The sequence below is a fragment of the Eucyclogobius newberryi genome, unplaced genomic scaffold (assembly GCF_026437365.1).
Source record: "Eucyclogobius newberryi isolate DKJ021-1_F unplaced genomic scaffold, fEucNew1.0.hap1 SCAF_6, whole genome shotgun sequence".
NCBI classification, from domain to species: Eukaryota; Metazoa; Chordata; class Actinopteri; order Gobiiformes; family Gobiidae; genus Eucyclogobius; species Eucyclogobius newberryi.
Window position 1 is genome coordinate 22,936,165 of NW_027316278.1, and position 26,349 is coordinate 22,962,513.

The following is a 26,349-nucleotide window of genomic DNA, read 5'->3' on the forward strand; positions in this document are numbered from 1 at the left end:
TAACATGATATAACATAAAAGCTCAAAAAGCCTTTTACACCATAAATAAATTAATTTCTGTAAAATACATAGACATAAACGTGTATGCAGCCCATAGGTGTATAATTAAAATCTGTGCTTCACTGAGTGACAGCTTGTTCAGATGGTGTTGTCACAGGTGGCTAAGCCCAAAGTGTGATTGACAGCTTGAAAATACAACTGTACTCACAATGCAGCATTTATTGTAGCGGTTTCAAAACAGCCTTCGTAATGAATTTGATCAAGCTGTCACATTTTCACCAACTAAAAATGTATTTTGGTTTGATTTTGCTGTAGCTGGTTTTTCTGGTGATGTTTTGGAGCTACTACTGCCCTGACTCATTATAAGAAATCTGTTGCTTCAGGTTTTTATTTATTAGATGTATTTATTTTATGTGCCAATATGATTAACTAAGAGATCTTATATTGGTGTAATCCCTCATACGTCCAGGAGTGTTCCATCCTAGAAAACGATTCAAGTGTCGTCATCTGAACACTGGTGAAATTCAAGAAAATCATTATCAATCGTTATTTTTTGTTCACGCTTTTATCTGGTTTATCTGGTCTTGAGACTGTTCATGGATTTCAGGCAAAGGATTTTGTGAGGACTCTCTCCATTCAATAGATACAGATTTGAATTGTTGTATTGCTATAACAACATAGGACCATTGCCATGCCAAATCCTTCAAATGATGAAGGAATCCTTGTGCCTGAAAGCCATGAATAGGCATCGCAAGGCAAGTTTATTTGTTGAGCACAATAAATACACAAGGCAGAGAAAAATGCATTAAAATAGCACAAATACTACAATTTCCTCTTCGGATTACTAAACCTTATAACCTTTTAACTAATAAGAATAGGCTTTGTTGGCAGTCCATTATTTCTGACAGCTCTTTTTAGAAGAGGAAAACCATTCAAAAGTCAAATCTGTGCCTACATTATGGTGGACCTTGTGGCAATGCTTAATCCTGTGTGATAGCTGAAGTATGAACACATCAAACCCCACATTTGCAAGCTTGAGGGAAACGCAGCGCAGAAGAAGCTTGGGCTGTGTGATTTTAAAGGCCTTTTGTGCCAGAGCGCCTCAAGCTTTAAACTTTTTTGTTCCTTACATCAGCTGGACTCACCATCTGTTCTGTCCATGGCAAAACTCTGTCTATTCTTCTTATCACGTCATCCTGAACGCTCTTGTCTTGTCCTCTCCATAAAGTGTCATTCAGACATAGCTCAATTAATGGACAGGATGTTCACTAATGCCAGAGGTGTCAACACAAACATCACGTTCCCTGCATTTATCGGCAGTTGACTTGTAGAGGCCTGCGTGGGAGTGTGTGGACCGAGACCTTTCAGAGCGATGAACTCTGAACCGCACTTTGCAAACAAGCTGCTGGGAGCTGCCATTTGCAATGCATCATTATCAAAACATGCACACAACACCAAAGAGTCATTGGATGTTTCAGTTACTACACATTTCGCTTTCAGGAGACCATGATGATTACAGTAAAAACCTTTTAAACTTCCTATTACAATTTCTTTTTTTTTTAGATTTCTGGCCCGTAGGCTTTATTAGACAGGAAAGACCGCGTGAAATGGGGAATGAGAGAGAATAGAGGCAGGGCCAGCCCCAGCACATTTGGTGCCCTAGGCGAGCTACTCCCCTGGTGCGCTGTTGGCATTCGATATTCTAGCCTGTTCTGTCTATCCAGAGGTGATGCCCCTGACTTGCTAGAATACGTAACACACTGCTTTCAATTTTTGATTTTTTGATTTTCTCCTTTTGTTAGATTTATTTGTCGATTCCAAAATAGTGTTTGGATACATAGAAGGGGGCACAAAAAACTCCACCAAGCAAATAAATAAATAAATAAATAATAATTAAAAAAAAAAAAAAAAAAAAAAAAAAATCCAGAGGAGGGGCGCCCCCCTCGCAGTGCCGCCCCAGGCACCCGCCTATCCGGCCTAGCGGAAGGGCCGGCCCTGAATAGAGGACATGCATTTAATTGTTGGAGTCGGGATTCAAACTCACGACACTGCAGCCAGCAGGATTTATACTTATGGCAAAAATGTTTTGAGCAACTCAATAAAGATATTCAGACGACATTATTGCAGTCACTCAGATGCATGCCTGTAAATGTATCGCAGGAAATGTTAATGCACTGTGAAACCCCAAAAGTGTGGAAATACCACTTTATACCCTAGAGAAGATTACACTAGAAAACTAAGTAGTTCATCTTTAAACACCAAACTGCCTCATTTCATCTGGGGCCGCCTAAAGTTCTATAGGCCTCTGGCCTTGTCTCTGTGGACCATTTGTGGACCCTAACCCACACTGCTTTTAACCAACTTCAACATACACTGCTGCAGAGTACAGCTTCAAATAGGCCTAGTATTTGAGGACTATAGCCTTGTCTTGGCCGTTGCAGACCTTTTTACTGCAATGAGACAGTCTGTGAATTACATTCCATTTTTACAGCTCTGAGCGAGGGCTAGATTCCCTGCCTGTGATCCAGAATACACACTTCTTTAATTGAAAGAATTTACAAAGAATGACTCTGGTCACCTTGTCCTCCGTCGTGCCTCGAGTAAATCTCAAAACGTACTGTGCAATCAGATGTGTTTACCTCCGTGACACATGTGAAACAGTGGAGTTCATTGTCATTTGTCATTTAGAACCAAATCAAACTTCTCTCACCTCAGAATAAAAGAGTTTTGTGTTTTGCTCATTGATTCTGCAGAAATTGATTCTGAATGTTTTTCAGTCCCTGGGAGATTTCTTGCCTTTCTTTGCCATGTTTGTTTTGACACAGACGGACCATGCGTGTCCCTGATTGGCTAATCCACCTATCAATCACACCAATCTGAACTCCGGGAGATTAAAACGAGTGACCAGACTGATATCTATCTGTATCTAACTTGAAACCCGCAGAGACAAGACAAGAGCACCACGGAGTCTGCCCTGCCCCTGTACAACATAGAGCCCAGTTTTGTCGCATCAGTGGCTGGTGTTAACGACAGAGGAGCGATGCGGCTTTGCATTGCTCAGAATTAACTAAAGACTGTCACAAGAATGAAATACGTGTGTGTGGTCAAACTGATGGATTTTATGTATAAGTTTGAACAGATGTGTGATTTATCTGTGTCCATCTGTGATAAATGTGTACATTTTCTCTGATATTTGTATATTGAGTTAACACATTACGTTTGACAGCCCTAATATATATATATTTTTTCAACACCAATAGTAATAGTTGCTTCTTTCATGTTACCAGTGGATCAACACTAGTTCTGATATAGCTTCAAATGTTGTCCTATTTATGTTAATCTTTATATTTGTTTAAATGGTCATCTACTTTAGATAGTAGTTTTAGTATCAGTTTTTATCTGCATACAGATTCATTTGTTTTACGTGCCTAACTCTCTGGTTGCCATCCTGTTCTGGTCTACATAACTCTAGTTCAACCTCAAGTTTTACCATCTACTTAGGGACTTTTCAAAATTCCATGCAACCTCCAGCACTCAGCTCTTGCATACCGAATATTTCACCTCCCTCTGAGCTGTCAGGTAGACAAGGGGGTGGATGGGGCGGAGCGTGCAAAAGCATGGCCTTCTGGGAGTTGTGGTTTTCACTTTTGAGTGGGCCCTAGGTCTTGCATGGCTGACAGACTTTATTTGATATCTGGCCTGATTCCGTCAGTCTGTCTGAGCTCAGTTTGGCCCAGAATGACACAGCACTGCTCGCATGCTCCTCTGTGTGTTATGTTGGGCTAAATATACATTTAAGATCATGTGACCCACTGCAAGGGGCGACCTTTATACTTGGGAATGATCTGTTAAAGAGGACCTATTGTGCTTTCGTCTGCTAGAACCGGTATAGTTATAATCTATGACCCCCGTGGATTATTATAGTATATTTGGTACTTCTCAAACTGCAGTGTTGATCTAAAAGTACAGCACTGTTTTCCATCACCATAAACGCCATCACCACAAAGTGCCACGTGCTAGAGGCCCAACATTGGAGAGCTGTGTCCGGGATAGTGAGCGACACTGCCAAATCCTTTGTGTGTGACTGTTAACAAAAACTGTAAGAGAATAAAATTACACAACACAGTGAAGAGTAAAGTATGGCAGAAGCGTACGGTGACTTTTATGGATGGGCAGGCAGACTTGGGGTGGTCATCAATATTTAGTGGGTATCAGTGACAAAAATGAAGGCCAAACACCGATTCTACTGAACAAAACTCCCTTACAAGTAAATTAAAGACTTCACTGATCAATTTTTAACACATTCTCTGTAATGTTTAGCATTCTATGTTGTTAATATACACCCTGTATTTATAATTAACATCTAATCATTAAAAACATGAAGAGAGTCTTAGCTACAAACAAAGACTTGTCTCTAAAAGATAGTTTTTAAGTCAGTTTGTTGAAACCTGACGCTGCTGTTGCTTCGCTTCTCCTCGTCAGTTAAGCACAAGCTGCAAACATCCTTGATTCCCACACAGGTTTATTCAGTGTAGTGTGAGCACAGATGCACTGAGGCCGTGTGGTCCTCAGACTTCTAAAAGAAGCTCCTGTCCTGGTTCTAAAAGCTCATATTAGAGCGGGGAACATGAACAGGCCGAGTAGCTGCGGCAAAATAAGAATCATGCTTTCTGCACAGTAATGTAGCGGCCACTAAAAACACCTTTTTGCTCAATAGGTCTCTTTTAAAACGCCATATTAGTTTGACTATGTTTGCCGGGTGACTTTATACATTTGTTGATTGTTGCATATCAATTTCAATAGTAAACAGTGGCTGAGTCTGAATGTCCCTTCTAGCCCTTAACCCCTCATTCACTACGTAGCGCTGCACTTTTTTTCCGTGCATATTACTTGCAAAATAGCATCATATGATCTTTTTTACTGTTCGGTGTGAAGTCTATACAGTATGTTACACTTAATCACCTTGTTGTTCTCCAAACTCACTTACACGTGCTCCCTGGGGGGGCCCTTATGCGCCCCTCTCCTGTCTCCTTGTACCCTTCCTCCAGCTCCCCGTCCGTGCATGTCTTTACCATATTTTAACTGTGCAGTGTTCTAGCGGAGGGTCAGTTGTTTTATTCACTGCCCTCCTCCCTCTCTTCTCCTCCTCCTGTGTCTCCTCTCTCCTAACTGCAGTTTTTCACTCTATTTGTTGTGATAAATGGCTGTTAGATGTGATTTCCCCAGGATCATATCTCTCTGAGGAGCCACGCACACTCCATAATTAGACGGCATGATTAATTATTCATTCTTCTTCCCCCTTTTTCTCTTTTGGAGTCTCCGTAAGTGTGTGTGTGCGTGTGCTTGAGTAGAGATTTATCTTTGAAAATGTTTAAAGTCTAAAATTAAACGTATGATATAATATGATGTATTAATACTGATGATATTTTCTTGAAGACATGAGTTACAAACATCGCCATAGACCATAGACCTCCTGTAGAGAAGAACATAAAGCAATTCACGGAAAGTTAATATGATTTCACACTGTCTCCAATGTCTACAGTGTTCATTTTCAGAACTGTGGGATGTCAATAAAGGAAACAAATGCAGAGGAATATTGTAGGGGCTGTGAACGTATATACAACAACAAAAAAGGTGCACAATAATGTAACTATTGTGCATTTTTATTGAGGGTTCTGCAAACTCCTTCCCTTCATACAGCTGCTATTTCTTTACCTGGAATAATCTGCAGTATGAAATTAAACATAATCAAGTTTATTTGTAGAGCACAATTTGTACACAAGGCAATTCAAAGCTTCACACAGCAGGAAAAATGCATTAAAATTTCAAAGACATGACAGTAATCACAAAACAGTTTAAGACATAAAAGAGAAGAATTCTTAAAATAAAAAGACAAATTTACATTTTGAATGCTATAAATATTTGGGTGAATATTGAAGCATGGGACTGGCTTTTCAATTCAGATTCAGACCCAAAACCTTGCTGATAGTTTTCTTTTTCATTATTTAAAAATGATTTACAAAAAAACTGCTGATTTTAAAAGCACTTCCTAACTTATCACGGTGAACAATTAGGCTCATAACGAAGTAGGCAAGTGAGCAATAACTTTTCAAATTAGCTTTGTTTGTCATATTTTTAAGACTATAAACATCAAGTACAGCTCATTTAAGGACATTTGACATAACAGGACTTTTATCAACAACACTTCTCTATTCAGGCCTTTGTTTCAAGAGTAAACAACTCACCTTATAAATTCAACCCACTTATTGTTTTATTCTTATCCCACATATCGATTAAATATTTTTATGTTCTGTTTGTTTTTGCTTGCTGATCTTTTTTTGATTAAACTGAGCACATCATTGTGGCATAATTGTCAAAAACACAACAGAATCATGTGTTAAATACGTGTGCTTGTTGGAATACACTTAATAGAGTGTAGAACAGGCTCAGCTCTCTGGCTTAATCATAGTCTCACTGCTCTGACATTTAGGGCATTATTGGAACTTGGGTCCCAAAATGTTCAGGTCTGAATACATCTGGCTACATCAGTCCCATACAATCTCGCACACACTCTTGTCTCTAGTGCATAATAATGATACCACTAATAGTTGTTGAGTAGCAAATTAGGAGCCTTAATTTGGTAAATGATTCCAATTAAGGTTCTGGTTGTCAATCTGTTTTGGTGTCCGTCAAACTGACCTCCTTTTGAGTCACACATGGTCCCAAATTCTTTCAGTGGTGATTGGGGCTAAGTCGGGTACAGCGCACCGAGCTGAGTAGAACAGTAGAGAAAAAGCCCAAACCTCTCATTTGTTATTGTCAGCTTTAAAATCTTGCCGGACTTTTTTAAGTTTCTTTGAAAATGATGAGACAGGTTTGAGCTGCTTCCCCAGACTGCTGCTCCTGTATGATTATGTTTTCTTAAAGAACATCAAATGCCACGTCACGCATTTGTCAAAACTATTTCCTTTGTTTTTGTTAAGTTTTATTTTGTCGTTGTCCTCACTATTTCCCGCTTTGTTTTTCTCTGTACAAAATTACAATTTTCTTTCTGTGATATTTTTCATACACTGCTGCAAAATAAATTGCATTACAACTTTCCTCACTGCACAGAATACACAAGAGCCCTTCGAGCTGAACAATTCTGTGTGTCTTGGCAACAGAACCAGCATTGGAATATTCTGTTTAAATGTACATTGTTCTGATGGATCTGAGAGCTGTGTGTGCTGGTTATTTCCACAGAGCAGGAGGATCCAGAATCTATGTGGAATGAAATAGCTCCTGTTGTTTCACCAGCATGGAAGGTCTAATGCTGAACTCCCATTTTGAGACAGTAAATTCTACCCAACTTTTGCTATGTATTGGTATAATATGGTATGTATTTGTAAAAGGACTGTGTACAGTGTTACATTGACCCAAAAAATAAATAATACTACATAGGTAGATGGAAACTTGACGTGCGACTTATACTTCGGTGCGACTTATACTCTGGAAAATACGGTAATACTGTTAAACCAACAAATAATCACACTCTCCTCATTAAGCAATTGCAAACACACACTCTTCTTTTCTCGGGCACACACTTACATTCAAACATAATACGGTAATAGGTTTATGGTAGAATCTGAGCCTTAAAACGATGGACAACCAAAACAGAGAGTATACAACCTTTGGCAAAAATATATACTTTTAAACTAACCTTAATACTACATTTTCCAACACAAGTCCACAACCACAGCGATGTTGCGATAAAGACCTTAACCCATGTTGATGCAGGTTGACCTTTGACCTTCTCTAACATGAGAAAGTTAAATGGTTAGCTGCTAGTGAAACCTCATAAAGAGCCTGTGTTGTAATAACAGTGCAATGTTCTGTAGCATTACCCATAGTCTCAGCTCCAGTGCTACAAACGGCCATTGTTCCGATAAATTCAATGACAGAATCATATTTTGGTCCCAGCGGGGCCCAATCGCCCATATCTCAAAACAGGGGTGACTTGGCCTTCGCCGACAAATATCATAAAAGCGACGAAATATGTGGGAGAATTGAGAAAAGCAGAGATGGATGTGATAGCGAGCGCCGCATTAAATCAATATCTGATTACACAGGCTGGGAAAAGGTTAGCGGGGGTGTTCGTTTGTGCTACAGCGCCGAGGCTCAGGGTCAAGGCGCCACTGTCAAATGCTTCATGTGCGACTGCTTTTTGGATTTAAAATGTGCATCTTGTATTTTCTGTGTGTTGTTGAACCGTCAGTCTCCCTCTACACCCGATATTTCACCGTGCCCCCTCAAATCAATAGTGTGGGTGTGTGTGTGTCTGTGTGAACGGCGAGTGGGGACTTAACGGGAACAGATAAAGTGTAAATCAGAGCAGACATGGTGTAGCGCAGGTGGATGGTGTTGACTATAAGCCCGTGAAGCAGCCGTCTTGTGTTTGTATCCAAATGAAAGAACCACAAACAGTTGTACAGAAAACTCAAGTTGTTTTTGTTGTTGTCTGGACCACAAACTCTGCTGCTGAACACATGATCAGTTTTTGTCATTAAATGTTGAATTGCTGCTATTTTGGGTATTTTTTTCATGTTTTCCAAGTTTTGCCGCTCAAGAAATGCTTTGGCTGCAGCCGCTGTATGAAGTGGAGGTCCATTGGAGAGCAGAGCGGTGCTTACTTCCTCACATACACAGCAGCAGCAGCAGCAGCAGCAACAACAACAACAACAACAACAACAACAACAGGTCAAACAGAAGATGATTAAGTTGGTTATGTCTAGGGTCCGGGGTCCGGGTCCGGGGTCCTTAACAACTATTGAACCCAACCAGAAGTGGAGGTAAAGAAGCTCCACATGCAGACAGACCTTGCTGCACTTAATTGGGATAATATTTACTGAATGCTAAATTTGAATATTGTAATTAAAAATGAATAAGTGATGTTGTAAACTTTCAAATAAACGTATAAGTTATTAATGATATTCTAATGTTAAGGATATTTCAGCGCTTTTTGGATTCATTTTCAGACAGTTCACATTTGTTTGCTAAGTAACCCTTCCTGGACGTAATTTCCCCTTGTCCCTTTAATTTCCCTTCTTCTCTGGATGCCCAAACCTCAGCCAACCAGCACAATAATCACAGCCACAATTCAACTTCGGAACCTTGTCAGTGACATCTATAAATCTTTTAAGACAAAAAAGAATTGCTTTGCGTGCCGTGGCTCAAGGCTCAACAAAAACCAAACACTCCAGTTCCATTGTGTGTGTACGGCTGGGTCACCAATGGAAGTTAAGAGGTTGAAATGCATTCTTTGAATATGTGAGAAACTTTTCAACAAATGCAAATGAAAGAAGAAATCCTCAGAACTTACTTGAATTCTTGACAAAAGCTGTAGTCTTTACATTCATGGACAGCACATGTTTGAAAATGTATTAAAATGCTTAAGCTAGGCACATTTCACCATAGGGCTATTTAAATGTTACAATTTATATCTTTAAAGCAAATCTCTGCCTTGTGAGCTATGGATTAGTAATCTTTGCACATCTTATCACCTGCACTTTTCTTGTACCGTCCCAAAAAGCTGCTTATCTCCGCTCATCATTCGAGTATTAACGAGAGACGCACTTTGTTATAAAATGTCATCTGCTTTCTGAATCCTTCTAAACTGCGCTCCATCAATCTGTTACTACCAGAATCTGAGCCCCTCTGCATTGAACACGGCAGGATTGTGTGATGTAAATGTGTAGAAGTGTTCATAGTTAACCGGTTAACCTAGTGATGGTCACCAAAGGCTTAACCGAGTGAAGACATGTTGTCCGGGTAATTGGCGTGTTTCATTTGCCTTGTTTTCAATCAGTATTTGTAATGCACAATTTCGCCCTCTAAAAAATAAAATATTGATTTGCTAAAGTATTTATGGACTAATATTAATCAGAACTTAAAGAAAACAGACTGGATTATTCTGTTTTTTGCCTGGGAGACTATATCTGCACAAGCTTTGGAAAGCAACTAACATTTTTACACTTTACAATGTGACTTTTTATTTAAGAGTGCTTTATTCATAATCACTACTAAATGGTGTGTTAAACAGTGTTTATAGATGCTTTCATTCACTCACGTTGTGAAGCTCACTGACCTGTCGTTCGTCCAGATCTGCATTTACTCCCATCATTTTCACCCAGTAATAAACAGTAACAACAAATGAATTGAATAGCACTGCGGTAACGTCATTGGTTAACCTATTATGGACAGCAAAGGGCTCCAATTAACGATTAAATAAACATTTTAAAAGGTACATCCTTACTTCAATATCACAGATAAAATATAAACCGTCCCTAGTTTGGCCGTAGCTCTGGTTGCCACAAAATGTACTCTTCTGTAGCTATGAATAGACTTATACATTTTGAATTCTGTTTAATTTATGATGTAACTTGGGATAAGACTTTTGTATTCCACTAACCCAAATCGTTCTTCTGACCATAACCCTGTTTCTAAACTTAATCGAAGCTTTAACCATCTTTCTACCCCTGAACAAAACCCTGTTCTCATAACACTAATTCTAACCCTATTCCTAAACATTCGAACAAAACGACCAATCGCAGCAGACAAACCTGTGGGGATATGTGCCGATGAGCAGCAGAAGAAGCAGAAAGAGTTACTTATTAGCGGGCCGTGGTCATAGAGATTGTACAGTAGATCAATGGAGTTTAATGTGGCTGCCCCTCACTGCGATGAGAGGAGTCCCGCTGCGTATCTCTTCCATTCATTCAGTCAGACGTCTCTTTGTCTTTCTATCGCGCTCGGCCTGTCCATCCCTCCACGGTCCATCTTATCTGCCCGTTTCTTATCATGTACTTATTTGTCGGCTGATAGCGCCGCTTTATTCACTTCTGTTCACAAGCACCGGCTCCTTTGTGCTCGCTGGTTGCCCTCTGCCTCCGCGCAGTTGAATTATTTACAAGCCGATAAAAGCAAAGTCAAAGATACAAATGGAGTGAAATAAAATTGGGCCGGACAAGTTGTTCATTTTTTTTGCATGAGGACATTCATGGGGTATTTTGTAATATTTGTGTATAGGTCCGGCAATAATACATAAAGAATCACTTTTTTAATTTGTTAAAAAAAAATCTAAATGAATACTGGAAATGAAAATGTACTTTTTATTATATTTTTTCTTGCAATATCGCCCAGCCATTAATTAAGAGTATCAAGTTAGTGTGGCGCCAGTCAATGTCACTCATGTTCCACAGTAGGCATTAAACGTATATTTCTCCATGGAGACGAGAGATGACGCTGCCAGGCCAAGTTATGCAAGGGTTTCACTCAAATATTATATTCTACAGATATAATATTTTGATTGTGCTATTGTTGTAATGATAAAGGAACGTTGTCATTCCAAATCAGGAAGGAATCCTTTTGCCTGAAACCCATGGATAGGACAGATCTATGGTCACAACAAGAGTGTTTTTCAAGGTATTTTTAGCTATAAAAACACCAAACACCAAAAGGATCCACCAGGTTACATAGTACTGCTTTCAATTACATTTCTACTTCAATGATATGAACTGCCATGTAGTGTGTCTTATTTGTAGATAACAAATCCAAACTGTAGTTAGAGAGTAGGGCCGAATGATTATAGAAGGATTTGGGCTTTTATAAAAAACAGATTGTACGATATGAATCTCGCCCTGAGCCACACTCCGCTGCGTCCTTTAACGCCACTCGCAAAACCTGCTTTTTTTCTTTGGTGATTTGAGTATCAAACAGTGACAGTGTGTGCATTTATATCGATTCCTTTTTCCCCTTTTATTCTTTTTTTTTGAGAGAAAAGGGAGGACACGCAGTCAATTGTCGGTGTCAGGATCCAAACTCACGACACTGCGGCCGGCTGCACATGGAGCTCGACCACCACTCGACCACAGCACTTGCCCCTTATTATGTGTGTGTTAGTGGGACCCACCATGCTCTTTGGCTCCCCCCCTTCTCTTCAAGTCTTATTAGTTAAACATCCTTATTCCATGCGCTTTAGTGGGAGAAAGTTGCAATTATGATGAAAGTATCTTTGCTATCGAAAATTGGTCTGACATTTTTTTAGAGTTGCTTTAAAAAAATGTGGTTGTTTAATATTAATTGAGTTATAATTTTGTTGTGCGTCTACGTTCTGGAAAAATACATTTCTATGGTCTATTTTAGAATATTTGCCTTAAAGTCTAGAATGAGAAACACGTCTGTTAAATTGTATTTGTCTTGTTCCTGAGACACATTTTAAATATGTATCCTCGAGCGCAGTCGGCGTTCGTCTCATAAAAGCATTTGCATGTCCCCATGTTTGTTCCCCTGTGTGGACCTCATGCATAAAGGCTACGCTTGTGTGAATCCTGCTTTAAGCTAAAATGTCCAAAAAGAGGACGTGGTGTGTAATGTGTGTATGAGAAGCTGTTTGGTGTCATGGTGAGAGGACGCGATGGATGAGACGCAGAGAACAGGAAGAGCGCTCAGTGGGTGATTTAAACATATACAGAGCAATCGTAGCTCTGCCTGGTCAGGGAATAGGCCATTACAGCAGACCTACTGTGTGCGTAAGTGTGTCGTATGTTTGGAGTAAAATGAAGTTCAATATCCATCAACAAAACAAAGGTGAAAAGAAAATGCCACAAATGTTTGCTTTTCTGTCTCTGATCTGTTCAAGTGGCACTGGAAGAATATAAATAATGTGAAGTGGAATTGTTGGACTTGTTTAAAAAAAAGAAGTAATATTTCTAGCCACATCTGCCCTTTATCTTCAGTTGTGAAAATGTTTACCAAGGCCACAATGGAAAGCCAAGTTTATTTGTAGATACCGTAGCTACATACACAAGGTAATTCAAAGGGCTCTAGAGCAAAATCACAATGCTAACAAACATAACTCTTCAAGATAATTTAGAAATGATTCATTAAGAGTGCAGATAAAGTCATTTCAGTCATAAACAATTAAATAAATCTGTTTGGAGCTTGGATTTTGATATTCCAGATTTTAGTTTTCACAGTTTTAATCCAGATAGTGGGCGCCATCGTCGATCTCTGAATGTTTGAAAGATTGAAGCACAATCCGTCTGGTTTGTGGGTGATTGATTGTAAAAGTGCAGGTTTGTGCCACTGTCAAGTTTGTCGATGTTCCATGTCCAAATCACCCTAAATGTTAGATATAACTTGCAAAGAATAAATATCCTTTTGTTCAATAGAAAAGCCTGTTGTTTCCCTGATAGCAGTATTCCACATTCAAGTCACACATTATTTCTTGTTTAAATTCAGCAGTGCTCATAAAGCTGAAGGGGAAGCTCCAAACAATGCTGCGTTATCATCGTTTTTTTAAATGAAATTACTTTTTCATTAGTTGTTTAGTTGCTGTAAGCCTGTCAGAGTACAGGGCACTTAAATTAATTGTAGCGCCAACCAATTTACATTAGCCACAGCTGTCTTTCTGTTATCAGCGGCGTGGCTCGGTCTCGCTGCCATGACAATGTTTTTATGTTTGTGGGTTGACCTTTGGGTGAGAAGCACAACTGAATAAACACAATATTCCATCATCTCAGCAGGGTCGTGGCCTTGATGAACGCTTCAACTGAGCAAACCCTTTTGGTTGCATTGTGGTTGTCCATGTAACTAAACTACTACGTTTCCTCTTCCTTTCCTTCTATTGTGTAGGATGGGAACTGTAACGCCTGGCCATTGTTGCCTCAGAGATATTTAACATTATGTATATTCAACTCTTTACGGCCTCTTTACAGCTGCTTGGTATTGTTAGGTTTAAGTTAATAATAATGGATTTTATTTAAATTGCACTTTACATTTTAAAATCATACACAGCATAGCAACAAAACATACATGAAGAACGTACCAATTTCAATTATAAAAAGTGTTTTGTACCAGAGCTACTTTCCATCTGTCAGTTCCAGACCAGGTATGCAATCATAAATACAGTACAAAATACATAACACGTTACATGCCATTTCATTCATCAGCATAAGGATGTATTATGATATGTACAAAACTTATTTTGCTTTAAGTTTTGATAGATCTGTTGTTGTTGTTGTTGTTGTTGTTGTTGTTGTTGTTGTGTTGCTTTCAATGGCGGTTGGCAGCCAACTGCAAAGGTGTATTTACCGCCACCTACTGTAGTTGTACTTGTTCAAAGTGTGTTTTATGCGATATCGTATTTTAAAAAAAGGAGAGAGAGAAAGAGAAAGCAAATTGCCGAGCCTGCAGCTATTCCACCGAGAACACAGCTTCTGCGATGTGAGACTAAATTAAAAAAAAAAAAAAAAGTTGAATGAATTTATTCAAAGGATGTGGATAATGGTATATAATTACATTTTAAATTACATTTTAAATAAATAAAAAATGATATTTTGGATTAATAGATCAATCAGCTTAAAAGAGTAAATGCAAAAGGGTTCTATCTGATGTGTCCTCAATATATTTAGCTACACTGTCATTTTAAACTATTAAGCACAAACACTACAGCCACATGATCACTGTGTGGAGTCTGCAAGTCCGTGTCACCGTGGCTTCTCTCTGGGTTCTCAGGCTTCCTCCCACCGTCCAAAGACATGAATGTGTATATTTATATATTTATATAATATTTCCCCTATTAAATGTCTGTGAGAGTGAATGGTTGTCTGTGTCTAAGTCTCTCTGTGTTAACCCATGTCCAGGATGTACCCCTGTCTAAGGCCCTCTGGGATAGGCTCCAGTCACCAGCGACCCCCAACAGGAGCAAGCCATAGAAGATGAATGAAATCGCCATAGCTTTTTTCAGTCCTTTGAACCATTCTCTCACCTTCTTACAATTTGCCCAGGATGATCCCCACCTCCACCCTCTGTCCCCCTCTGCTTCGGTCACCACTGGCCTTGTGGATGCTGAGGTGAACTGCTCATAGTGACAACTTCTTTGTCGCAAACAGTGAAAAATGGCTCCTTGCTTGCTTTCCTCTCCTGGCTGTATTCTCTCTGGGGAGGCCACCTCTCTTGTTGCCAGCGGTGCATGTCTGTGCGTTCTGTTGTTCTTTGAATGTCTCCTGAGGCCGCCACTTTTCTACTACACACTTTGGTGCGACAGCTGTCCTGCTCCTACCACAAAGTGAATGTGTGAAATTGACTTCTGATTTTGACAATAGTAACCTTTTGCTTTGTCGTTTGTAATATCTTGTAAGGGGGAAGAATCTTTTCACATTTTGATTTTGATTTTGTGAGTTTTTGTCCCAACAATGTAATCATAAATATGTATCACTCCTTCCAGTAGTGATGTGTTGGATGTGAGTGTGGCACACCCCTATGGTCGATTGGTTGTCAGTCGACAAAAACGCCCTGGTTTTTCATAGTTTGCGATGTTTGAAAGCTCAGGTTAACGCCACCATAGAAAATGCGTTGTGCTAACTTGTGGAATGCTAATGCTAATGGAAGGTACACATAATTCTTTACAAACACTGCAATGGTCTATTCATTGATAATAACATAAATATTAGAATAATTAATAATTAATTTGATTTTTTTCTAGTGTTATTGCGTTGCCTGGAATGTTCCAAACATTCCCATCTTGCCTGTCTTTAATCGAAAGTGTTTTTAATTGCAAAAAAAACTAAACATTATTGCTGCGGAACAACTCATTTGATGCCATTGATTTCAGACACACACATCTTTTATTCATCGTCTATTAATTCATTTTAGAATTTGTCTTATACATACATGCACATCCTATCAATCAAGGCATTTCAACAATAGATCTATGATACGGTTTGAGATTTGAGACTTTTGTAACATTTCTAACATTCACAGACGTTTGTAACATTTTGCACACAGTGAAGTGTCCCCTGTGATAGGCCATGATGCTAATTATTTAAGTCTAAAGGTCAGACTAATGGGTGCTGTACAAGCAGGTAGACATGCAGGGAGACAGAAAGGTCACAAAGGATGACGCAGATGTGCATCAGTGAAGCTGCAAACTGAATTTCACCTGATAGAACTCAGACCTGAAAATAAATTGTTCAAATGGTGCAAGAGAGATGAGCAGAGATAATGAGTCAATCACGTCTGCGCAGCGCCTCAGAAGTTCACCCAGGACCTTCACAGCTGCCAAAAGTCTGTCTTTGAATGTGGGTTAAATCAGGGCAGTTGTTTTAAATAAATCACTATATTAACAGTTGACATTATGAGACTTTCGACTTGAAACTATGATTTATTGTGTTGACAAATTTTAAAAATAGGACTGGTGATCTATTTTGGGTGTTCACAATTTTAAATAAACAATAATAATTTTAAAAGACATTTAAATAGTTCAACAGTGTCAATGTTTTTCAGGATTTTGTCCAGACATTTTTCGCATGTATTTTGTGGCTTGAATTCCGCAACATGCATTAGTAATAGTAGCATTGACTTTTTGACGATGCTAATCAATATTAATGGTTTCCCATCTCAAATGCACTGGCACAAAGACCTCATTTAGAGCACAACATTACATTAACACAGATTTGTACTATCAATAAACTGATTTTTATATTAGCACTAATATGTCCAGGTTTTCATCCCGGGTGTTTTCATCCCGGGTCATGTGGCACCACCAGTGACCCACTAAACCGTCCCTGCAGCCATACAAAATGGGCTCCAGCAGGCCAACAATAACTGCGCGCCTTTCTACCCAGAGGCTCAAAAGTTGTGAACTTTTGGCATCAGCTTTGAACAATGTGTGTACATGTATGCACTGGGGAGCAGAGTAATATTGTTTTGGAGCCCTCGCGGTTTGGACGGGGCTAACACCTGAATGAACCTGTCACTGTAGACACATTGCCTTTTCAGCTCCAGCGATTACACTACACCCGAATACTCCGTGATTCTTTGTATGCATGTGTTAGAGTGGTCGGGGATGCGTGTATGTGCTGGCGTGTGAGAGACAGGTACAGCGAGCGAGCGTGACAGAGGAGTGTGTATGTGTCCAAAGCGCTGAAGTTCACGGGGCTATGCTTTCAGAAATATCAGGTGGGAGAAATGGGGCATCCGCAGGGGTTCAACAACAAAGCTCTTTTTGGTGGAAACACAGAGTCAGAAGAAGTAGCAACTCTTTTGTGATGTCCTTCAACAAGGCACTCATCCTTTGGCCCTGTCGGGGATGGGAGCTAGGAAAGCACGCTGGTCACCACTGTGAAATAAATATAACCTTTCATGACACAAAGGTTATGGAGCGTATTCTGAATTTGTGAAATAGAAAATGATTAATTGTTGGATGCAGACAGCGCTTAGCAGTCTGATTTTGTCACAAAGTGCTGTTTTTGCAAGATGCTGTAGAGGGGGAGGGAAAGGAAATGTTTTGGTCTGGCAACTCGTCTATTTGATTACATTGGTCAAACTGAATTTCAGGAAATGAATAATTTGTCTCATTTAGAGCAAAGTGTCAATAAACCATTTGGTTAACACGAAGAAGGTATGACACTTTCCCAAAATAATGTCATTATTTCTGCCCTGCATGAAACCGTTCAACCACCAAACATCCCTAATTTAATAATATATGAAAATTGCAATGAATGATTGATGCTTTTTATTTCAATTATATTAAACAAATGGTTGAGTTCATGTTTGGGAGGAAGTTTCCCTATTTATTTATAACATGGAGGTAACAACAGTAGTAGCCAATGCTTAGGAGACATACATAGCCAGCAGCAGGAGGGGCAGAGGTCAAATGAAGCTGAGACCCATCACTTTTCTCCCTTTAATCTGTCGGTGTAACACAAGGCTCACCGCCTCCCCAGACACCCATTCATCCAACTCAATATTCTGCAATTGGCTCTGTCACGACCTTTGACCTCCTGGACCTCTAAATCTCACAATAAAACAAAATAAAATCTTTCAAAAGAAGTTTTCTCTACAGCTGTGTAGAATCCAGAATAGCTTAAATCTCTCATAGTTGTAAGTGCATCAGAGTGTTCCTCACAGCCCCGTTTAGACGTGCCATGTGGCTTATCTGAAGAGGGCTACACAGGAGACCGGTTTCGTTACACTTACAACAAACTGTAAGTGAGTATATTTCAGCGCTATCTTGACCGTGGAAAGTGTAGTGTCACATTTCAAATATACTTGTTATTAGACTTACTGTGTAGCTTTTACTCTTGAGATGTCATGCCCTGTACCAGACACTTTTCATAATAACGTTTGTTTTAGAGCAGCACCGATAGCATTTTCAGTACCATCACTTTCTCGTCGCTTACATTTTCTGCTCTTTCAATCTTTGCCAGACACATTATTATTATTATTTATTTAAAAGTAGAGAGAGGAGGCAGGCAGGAAGCAGATTGTATGTATTACAATGTATTTTGAGTTGTTGAGGGTGTAGCATAAAGGATGTGATTAAGGTTTTAGCAGAAGAGAAAACGATCAATGTTTTTGAGATGAAACAAGGCCGTCCGGGTTATTTGTTTGACATGTGATTCAAATGAGTGATTGGGGTCAAGGAGGATGTTGAGGTGTGTGATAGTGTTCAATTGGACTAAACTAATATATTGATGAACAGTTGTGTATTACTGTATGCTTTTGTAGTTTTTCTATACTTTATCCTTATGACAATAGTCCATTATGTGAACATCGTATCTCATCTCTTGCCCTGGAGCTACACCCCATACAAACAGTAGTAGTCATTTCTATGTAGTTCCTTGAATCAATAATCCATTTCCATTGTTATAATACTATGTCAATAGATCAGCCTAACTATTTCAAATGCACAATATTTGATCAATAATGTAATCTGCTGTGTTTTCTTAGGTTGGACAGTCCATCGTACGAGGTGATGCAGCTGGAGTTTGAGGTGGACAACGTGATCCACTTGGTGCCCACTCAGACTCTGCACTGGAACACGGAGTACCCCACAGACACCCCCACTACGGCCCGGCAGGCGGAGAAAGTGTCCCACCTCTACATCAGCAACGCAGACATACAGGGCATCGTGCCACTGGCTGAGGTTTGGAGAAATGCATGCACCAATACGACACATACAAAACATTAAGATTCCTCACAGTCAGTATGAGTCGGCTGACTAATATTTTTGGCATTTGTTACTACCTCAAAAGCAGCATATTATGCTCAGGTATTTAGTATTGAACTATATCACACCAGTGAAATGGCTTTGTAATAGAAATTGGTTGATAAACTTCCTGTTCAAAACTCAATGCTGATAAGCCCCGCCTCTTCAAAGTGACATTTTACTGTAACTAGAAGCAGCTTGTCATTTAAATATTTTGTTTTTCTATGTGGCTACATGACATTTTAGAACACTACGAGTATTTTCCAAATAATTGCAACAAAGTACAAGGATGTAGGGGAATTTCTGAGTACTTGAATGTCAGTTGCAGGACTATACAGGATTACTCAAACATACATGAATACATCATACATCAAAATACATGATGGGGAAACAACATTGTTACAGATTTAAAGTAGATTTTACTATTACTATTATTATCAAATGAAATTTCCCACAATACGGCATGTTTTTCACCATATATTTTTAAGCCTAACTGAATAGAAACAAGATTGATGACTTCATGCCATACTGTGGAACATTCCAGGCAAATTCATCTTAATGGAGACAAGCAAGTGTTGAAAAGATTGCCTATACTTCTAAATACATTTACCCTTAACATGTTGTGATATGATGTTCTAAATGAGGTCTTTGTGTCAGTGCATTTGAGATGGGAAAACATAATATTAACATTGATTTGCATCATCAATAAGTCAATGTTACTATTACTAATGCATGTTTTGAGGACAGCAGGTCATAAAACTAGATCACATCATAGTCACAGTACACCACAGTTGTCCCTATGTGTTCTTCATAACCCATTTAACAGCAGCTCCACGTAATGACTGGCTGTCTTCACTTCCCCTGTTCCCACCTGTGACACTTGCAGACTGCGGGGTGATCAGAGCTCCAAAGGTCATATGTTTACCCCCCATGTGGAGACAAGCCCCCTGGACACACTCGCACAGCAGGCTCCACCCCCACACCTCTGCAAATGACACGCTATCACACCTTTACCAAAACATGCAACGCACGCACCTACAATCACAGTTCTAGTCAAATGCACGCTTGTCGAAGATTATGGTTCAGTGTTTTCCAGGGGACCCACTGTTTCCTGGGGAGATATTTGCCTTCCTAAACACTCATTTATATTCACGTAGCAAGGCGTTATTGTTGCTTGCAACCTTGTTAAACTTAAGCCCAATTTAAAAACATGGGAATCAAATGAAGGTGCTACAAAACATAGTCCCGGCTCCTCGACCGAAGGCAGAGCCGACATGAGAGCTCAAGCCGCTAGTGCATAATCAACCTGGGCCCGAAGATGAGTAAAAACATCAAGTCCTGGAACTTTAGTCCCCGCAAAAAATATTGACATTGTTAACGTTTAACAGGTCTCAAAATCTGTGTGAATCACTTTTACTTTTCACTTGTACAGTACATTTTCAAACTGGTACTATTACTTTTTACTTAAGTAACAAATGGGGGTGCTTCCTCCACCACTGCGGTCCATACTCTGATGCCCTGAAAATGCATCCAAGAACCCTGAGCTAAAATAGCGTATTGCAAGATGCTTTTAAAAATGCTCTTGGTTCCATTTGCAGTGGCGTAAAGCTAATCTGGCCTGATAGCCCTCTTTCAAACAGCCCCAGTGAGAAAACCCAATTTTGTCCAGGGCCTCTGCGGTTCCCGTTTCACACATTGGGCAAAAAGCAGGCTTGAATCCATCATTTTGGTGCCTTTCATCGTGTGCTGAGGCTGTAGATGGAAGTTGTCATCTTTTCAAAGGAAACTAATGGTGTGTATTATATCCCATGTACTGTATGTATTTGAAATTGCTGTCACGATCTCTAGTTTACACATGACCCTGAAATAAAAAGTCACACTTTTAACACTTAAAGGTGCACTATGTAATTTCGCTGGTAGGGCGTATTGATTGTCTGATTACTTTGTTTTATACTGATTGGAGATGTTATTGCAAGGGTTAAGCCTAGTACACATCGCGGCGTCAAATTTGCGCCCGACGCAGAAGTTAGTCGCCTGTACAGTTGAATACAAACGCCCCGGACGCATATGCTCGATGCCCCGGACTCATGTCCGTAAAATACACTCAGCAGCAGACGTGCGTCCGAGTCGTCCTGCACATGCTCAGTGGAGGAGTTGTGCTGTGTTGCTTTTCTCGTGGTGTAAATGGAGTTTAATGGTGGACCATGGCTTCGGTTTATTAACTTTACAAAGTCCAAAAGCGGAGGCGATGGGCTCCGGGGCCCGTCTGGAACCCGCATATACTTCAGAGCTGAGCTTTGGACGCCTCGAGCGCTCAAAGCCTCGAGAGCGTACGAAAATGCAGGAATTGTGGACGTAGAAATTGCGATGCGGAAAACGCAGGACACGTTCGACGCGCGTTTACATAGACTTTGAATGGCTTCGGCCATGGCTTTGGCTTGGGCCGCAGCGGTGTGAAGGCCCCTTAAGGATTGTTATTAAAGGTATGTCTCTTGCATTTATTCAATTACAGGGGTGAGGGCTGAATTGAATAGCACGCTTCTCCATGAACCTGACCTGTAACCTGCTTGTCTGATTCACATGATAAACAAGTTAATTGCCATACTGCGGAACATTCCAGGTAGATCTATAACATCACCTATCAAGGGGCCGATAAAGTTACATAGTGTACCTTTAAAAAGTAAGGTTGATTTGACGCTATCTACCAAGTACGATCCATACGATTTCAGTATATTTCTCATTGTGTACTTATTATTCTTTGTCTTATTCAGCCCTCATCTAAATAAGCCAAGTGTATAATTAAAGCTTTTCAGTTCAGTGAGAAGTGTTGGGGGTCAGTGGATGCAAAGCTGGCTTCTAGCTAAATAAATGTTTGCACTGCTTGTAATCATGGGTTTGAATGTAATCAATGGCTGGATCCGTCCCGGCTCCTGGGAGTGTAAATTGAGGCTTGAAAGTGGTGAACAGGGAACAGAGGTCAAATTCAGGGCTGCTATACTTAAAGATTATGATAATACAAACCTTCCTCTGCTGACCCCTTGTGGCAGGAGACTCTTGTAATCTATCTTGCTGACTTCTACATTTAGAAAATATTAAGAATAAGTTGAGATAGTTTTACATCGACAACAGGCCAATAAACAAATAAACAAGTGCCTTGAGCGGGCTGATCCTTTTCTCTGAATAGGTAGAGAACTGGACTTCATACTCATTCCATATTTTCCAAATTCTGACTTCTAACTTCAAACTGGAACAGCCTTACATCCCAGAATTCCTACTTGCAACAAAGAGTTAGACAATCCAACATGGCTGCATGGCTGTAACAGTTTTATTGATTTCTATTTACTCTTTCGTTGCTCTCTACTGTCCACGACTGTCTGTGAAGCTGCTCCTGTGCTGTTGATGAGCTTCTGCAGTTATAAATGCTTTATAGGCTAATGTGCTAACATTTACACGTCAACAAAAGCAGAAGTTCACTTTGAAACATTTATGTATAACTTACAAATGTAATTACACTGTCTGGGTTAATACATTAACTGAAATGTATCTGTTTTTTTTGTTGATTTGTGCACTTTACTGGTTTGTATTACTTGTATGAATCATAAATGTACATAAACTGTAATGTATTAATCATACTTGCTTATACCAACTGTACTGCTGGAACACAGAAACTGTGGAGAAATATCACTGTTACAAGTTTACTTTGCTTTGAATTGTGTCGGTGTAATCCCTCATTCGTCCAGGCGTGTTCCATAGTAGAAAAAACTTCAGTTGTAGTCATCTGGACTCAGTTAGAAAAAATAGACGTTTCGAAACGTCTATTTTTTCGAGTTCCAGTTGTAGTCATCTGGACTTTTTTGAGTCCAGATGACTACAACTGAAGTTTTTTCTACTTTGCTTTGAATTGTTAATTGCTAAAAGCATAACATGGATACATTTGAATTTATATTTACATCATTGTGTCATTCCATTTAGCCTTGTAAATTGAACAAATGCAAACAACTAACTACTGAGCATTACCATGATGAAAATAGCTCAAGAACATGTTAACTTACACGGTTTCCTCATTCACACATCTCTCATTCTCGGAAAACCACTAAACAAATTGCTTCCTCAGAATACAGGTGCTCTTTGCTTTTACTTCAGACAAATGTGTTTTTATACTGAGTTGGAAATGTAGCCAAGGCTAATAATAGTTTAATAGCTGGAGCCTTAAAAGCCAAGTCAAATGTGTAAAGAAATGAGATAATCATTGCAGTTATTTCTTTATTGTTATGTTGTATACAGACCAACATAGTGCTTCTTCTTTGGGTACACCATCAAAATTGCTGTTATTAGGAGGCATTTTTCCCTCCTGATTTGTTTACTGGCTCTGCTGGCCCAAGCATGATGTTGGCTGGTACTTTGTGTGTTGTCGGTTTGTGTAATAAGTTAGATGAAAGCTGGAGTTTTCTATAAGAGTCTTTTCAAAATGTGTAAAAATTGAGCCAAATTGCACATGGCAGAATCTTCAAAGAACATGTAATGACGTTCAGAAAAAGTTCCACCAAAACAATTTTACATCTGAGGAATGCCGAAAAAGTGCACCTATAAATGACGCCTTGCCAGACCCTCCACTAGCACTGTACCTAAGGGAAAATGTATGTTTGTAACTTTGCAACCGCAAGATCCAACATTTGTTCTCCTTTTGATTGATGGGGAGCCAGTGGTGTTTGAACAAGATGCATACTTCTCTTGAGACTGAATTGTGACAAACTTTGATTAAATAAATAATATAATTAAAATACATATTCCAGGGTTCAGAATAAGTGGTATTGCCTCGCAAAATGTGACGCAATTTCTCTCGATTGCGATGCATTCGTCAGAGAAAAGTGTGTTTGTATCGCAGCTTTTGCGAAACAAAAATGTGTGTTCAATTGTATCACCAAAACGCCTAAAAGTACTGATCACTCGTCAATCGATCGTCAACAACGGCATGACACATGTGGACGCTGTGTTGACATGACGAGTCCCGCTGCTGTCACAGATCAGAGTCTGAAAGTGGGAGGAGTCACGTGTGGTAAAGTTAGTGTCACAGATTTGGACTTCCGAGGTCAATAGCTCCTAAACGCAAAAGTCTTTGCAGATCATTCACAGCCAAAATACTCATATTTACACTGCCAAGTGACACAACCTCGTTTTTAACAACCAGATGCGTATTTTGGGTGCAGCGAATTACACTGATCCGAATGTGCAGCCGAGACGAGTGCACGTCAAATAGAGCGGCACAATTTGAATAACGCATAAAATACACCATAATGGACACCACAGCAACCTTTATTTTTCCATCAGAAGCTTAATACTCCTGCAAATAGTCATCTGATTGACGATGATATGGAAGAAAGTTGTAAATAAGGCCATCTGTCTGTGTTGATTAATTTGTTCAACACATTTTTTTTTTTTATGTTTAAAGTGTTTAAAAGTTAATTGAGTTTTTTTTTTTGTAATAGAATGTTTACAAATACATTTTTAAATAAATAATCGTGTTATATCAATGGAAAATATTTATTGTCAGTCACGTATTTATCAAATTGCAATACAAATTTGAAAAAAAATAAGGGATTGTTCAGCTATACAAGTGAAAATCCTTAATCTGAGCCCTGCATATATTTTAAAATACACTGCCTGTCAAAAAGAATATCACCACAGAAGAAAAGGGGCAGACGCTTTAATATTGGACCTTCAGCTTTGATGACAGAACACATTCGCTGTGACAAAGTTTCAATAAGATTCTGCAATATTAAAATATTTGTTTCCATCGGATGTAAGGGAGTAACAGAGTAGGATAAATATCTGAGTTCCCGGTCTTGATTCGCAGAGTGTCGAAACGTTTTGTTTGAGTCCAGATACACACTACAACTGAATCTTTTTCTACAATTCTCCATCCAGTTTTCAGTTATTTTTCACACAGATCTTGTATTGATGATGTGAGAGAGTGACCACTGCACAAACACTCTCACTGAGGTTCAGATCTGTTGTAGATTAGATTCTGCTTCTCATCAGATGTTTTCTCTGCTCAATGCCAATGATTTGACCCTTTTCAAACACACTGACATCTTTTCCATGAGCACTGGATTTGTCCTTCCACATGGTTGTTTCAGAAATGAGAAGCCTCTGCATCAGTTTGGTTTAAATACTGTGATGCAGCAGAAAGATCCTCACTCGTGCAGCAGGAGATTCGGACCTACTGTATTTGAGACATTATTATATTATTGTCCTGGGACAGTGGTCGCTTTAACACGCAAACAACATCACCAACAGTGCAAGTGTGTTCAAATCAACATCACCATTGAACATAAATAAGGAGACCAAAAAGCATCATCATAAACATGTATGTGCTGTTTTTAAATTTTTTTTTTTTATTGCATGTTCTTTTCGCCTGTGTGTAGTTTTTTAATTGACTTTTTTAGGCAGGCAATGTATATTTTTAAAACCATTGTTAATTAATCTATTTTTACATTATTCTTTCTTCATACTGTAATTGTGTGGGACTAAAAGGAAATAAATATTACACGTAATGGCATCAAGAGCACTCACCGTGCTTTGAAACATAATTTCTCCCCCTAATTTGTTTGGCCGTTCAAACGCTCCTCTGTGATCACTGGTCCAGTCAGAGGGAACTTGTAGTGTTGAGGTGGTACATTTCTTTCACAATTGAAATCACCGGCTGTCATTACAGAGTTTCTGAACATTTTTCTCCTGATTTCACATATCCATTAAGGTCCTGGTCTCAGAGCTGAGAGGGAGAAGAAAAAAGGCCCTCTTCAGGAAACGAGGGATTATTAGAAGTAATTTGTCTCTCTGGCGTAGGCTGAAAAATTTGTTTCATCTTTTAGAGAGCAGAGGAGAGAGGCGGTATGGTGAACCAGCTCAGGAATAGATAAAGATATGACAATGAGAGAGAGATGACAGAAATAATGTACTTTCAAATATAATATCTGATTTTAATAGCATCAGCCCAAAATATCAGTGGAGATTGATCACCACAGAAATGTCTCCCAAAAATAATGTTCACAGCAGGTCAGTCGACAGCAAAACACCACAATTACTCTTTTTCAACAAAACAAGATTTTTCTTTGGTTGTCACCCTTTTATAATAAAAAGGTAGTAAGATATTAATTAAATGAATAAAATCAAAATATGGTGTTAACCCTGACGAGCTGGCCCCTGTCCAGTGTGTACCAAAGTCCCAAAGTCAGTGGCATAGGCTCCAGTCACCCGCGACCCCTAACGGGAACAAGTGGTAGAACATGAATGAATTAATGAATGAATGTCCCCTTTTG

General features: G+C 39.3%; 1 protein-coding gene across 1 annotated transcript in view; it reads left to right on the forward strand.

The window, feature by feature from the left end:
• The window catches only part of LOC140346673 (transmembrane protein 132D), a 244,938-nt gene that overhangs the window by 159,452 nt on the left and 59,137 nt on the right, over nt 1–26,349 (forward strand). Inside the window, exon 5 of the mRNA XM_072432849.1 lies at nt 18,772–18,967. Within this exon, the coding sequence (XP_072288950.1) occupies nt 18,772–18,967 (196 nt within the window). The remainder of the gene's footprint in view (nt 1–18,771; nt 18,968–26,349) is intronic.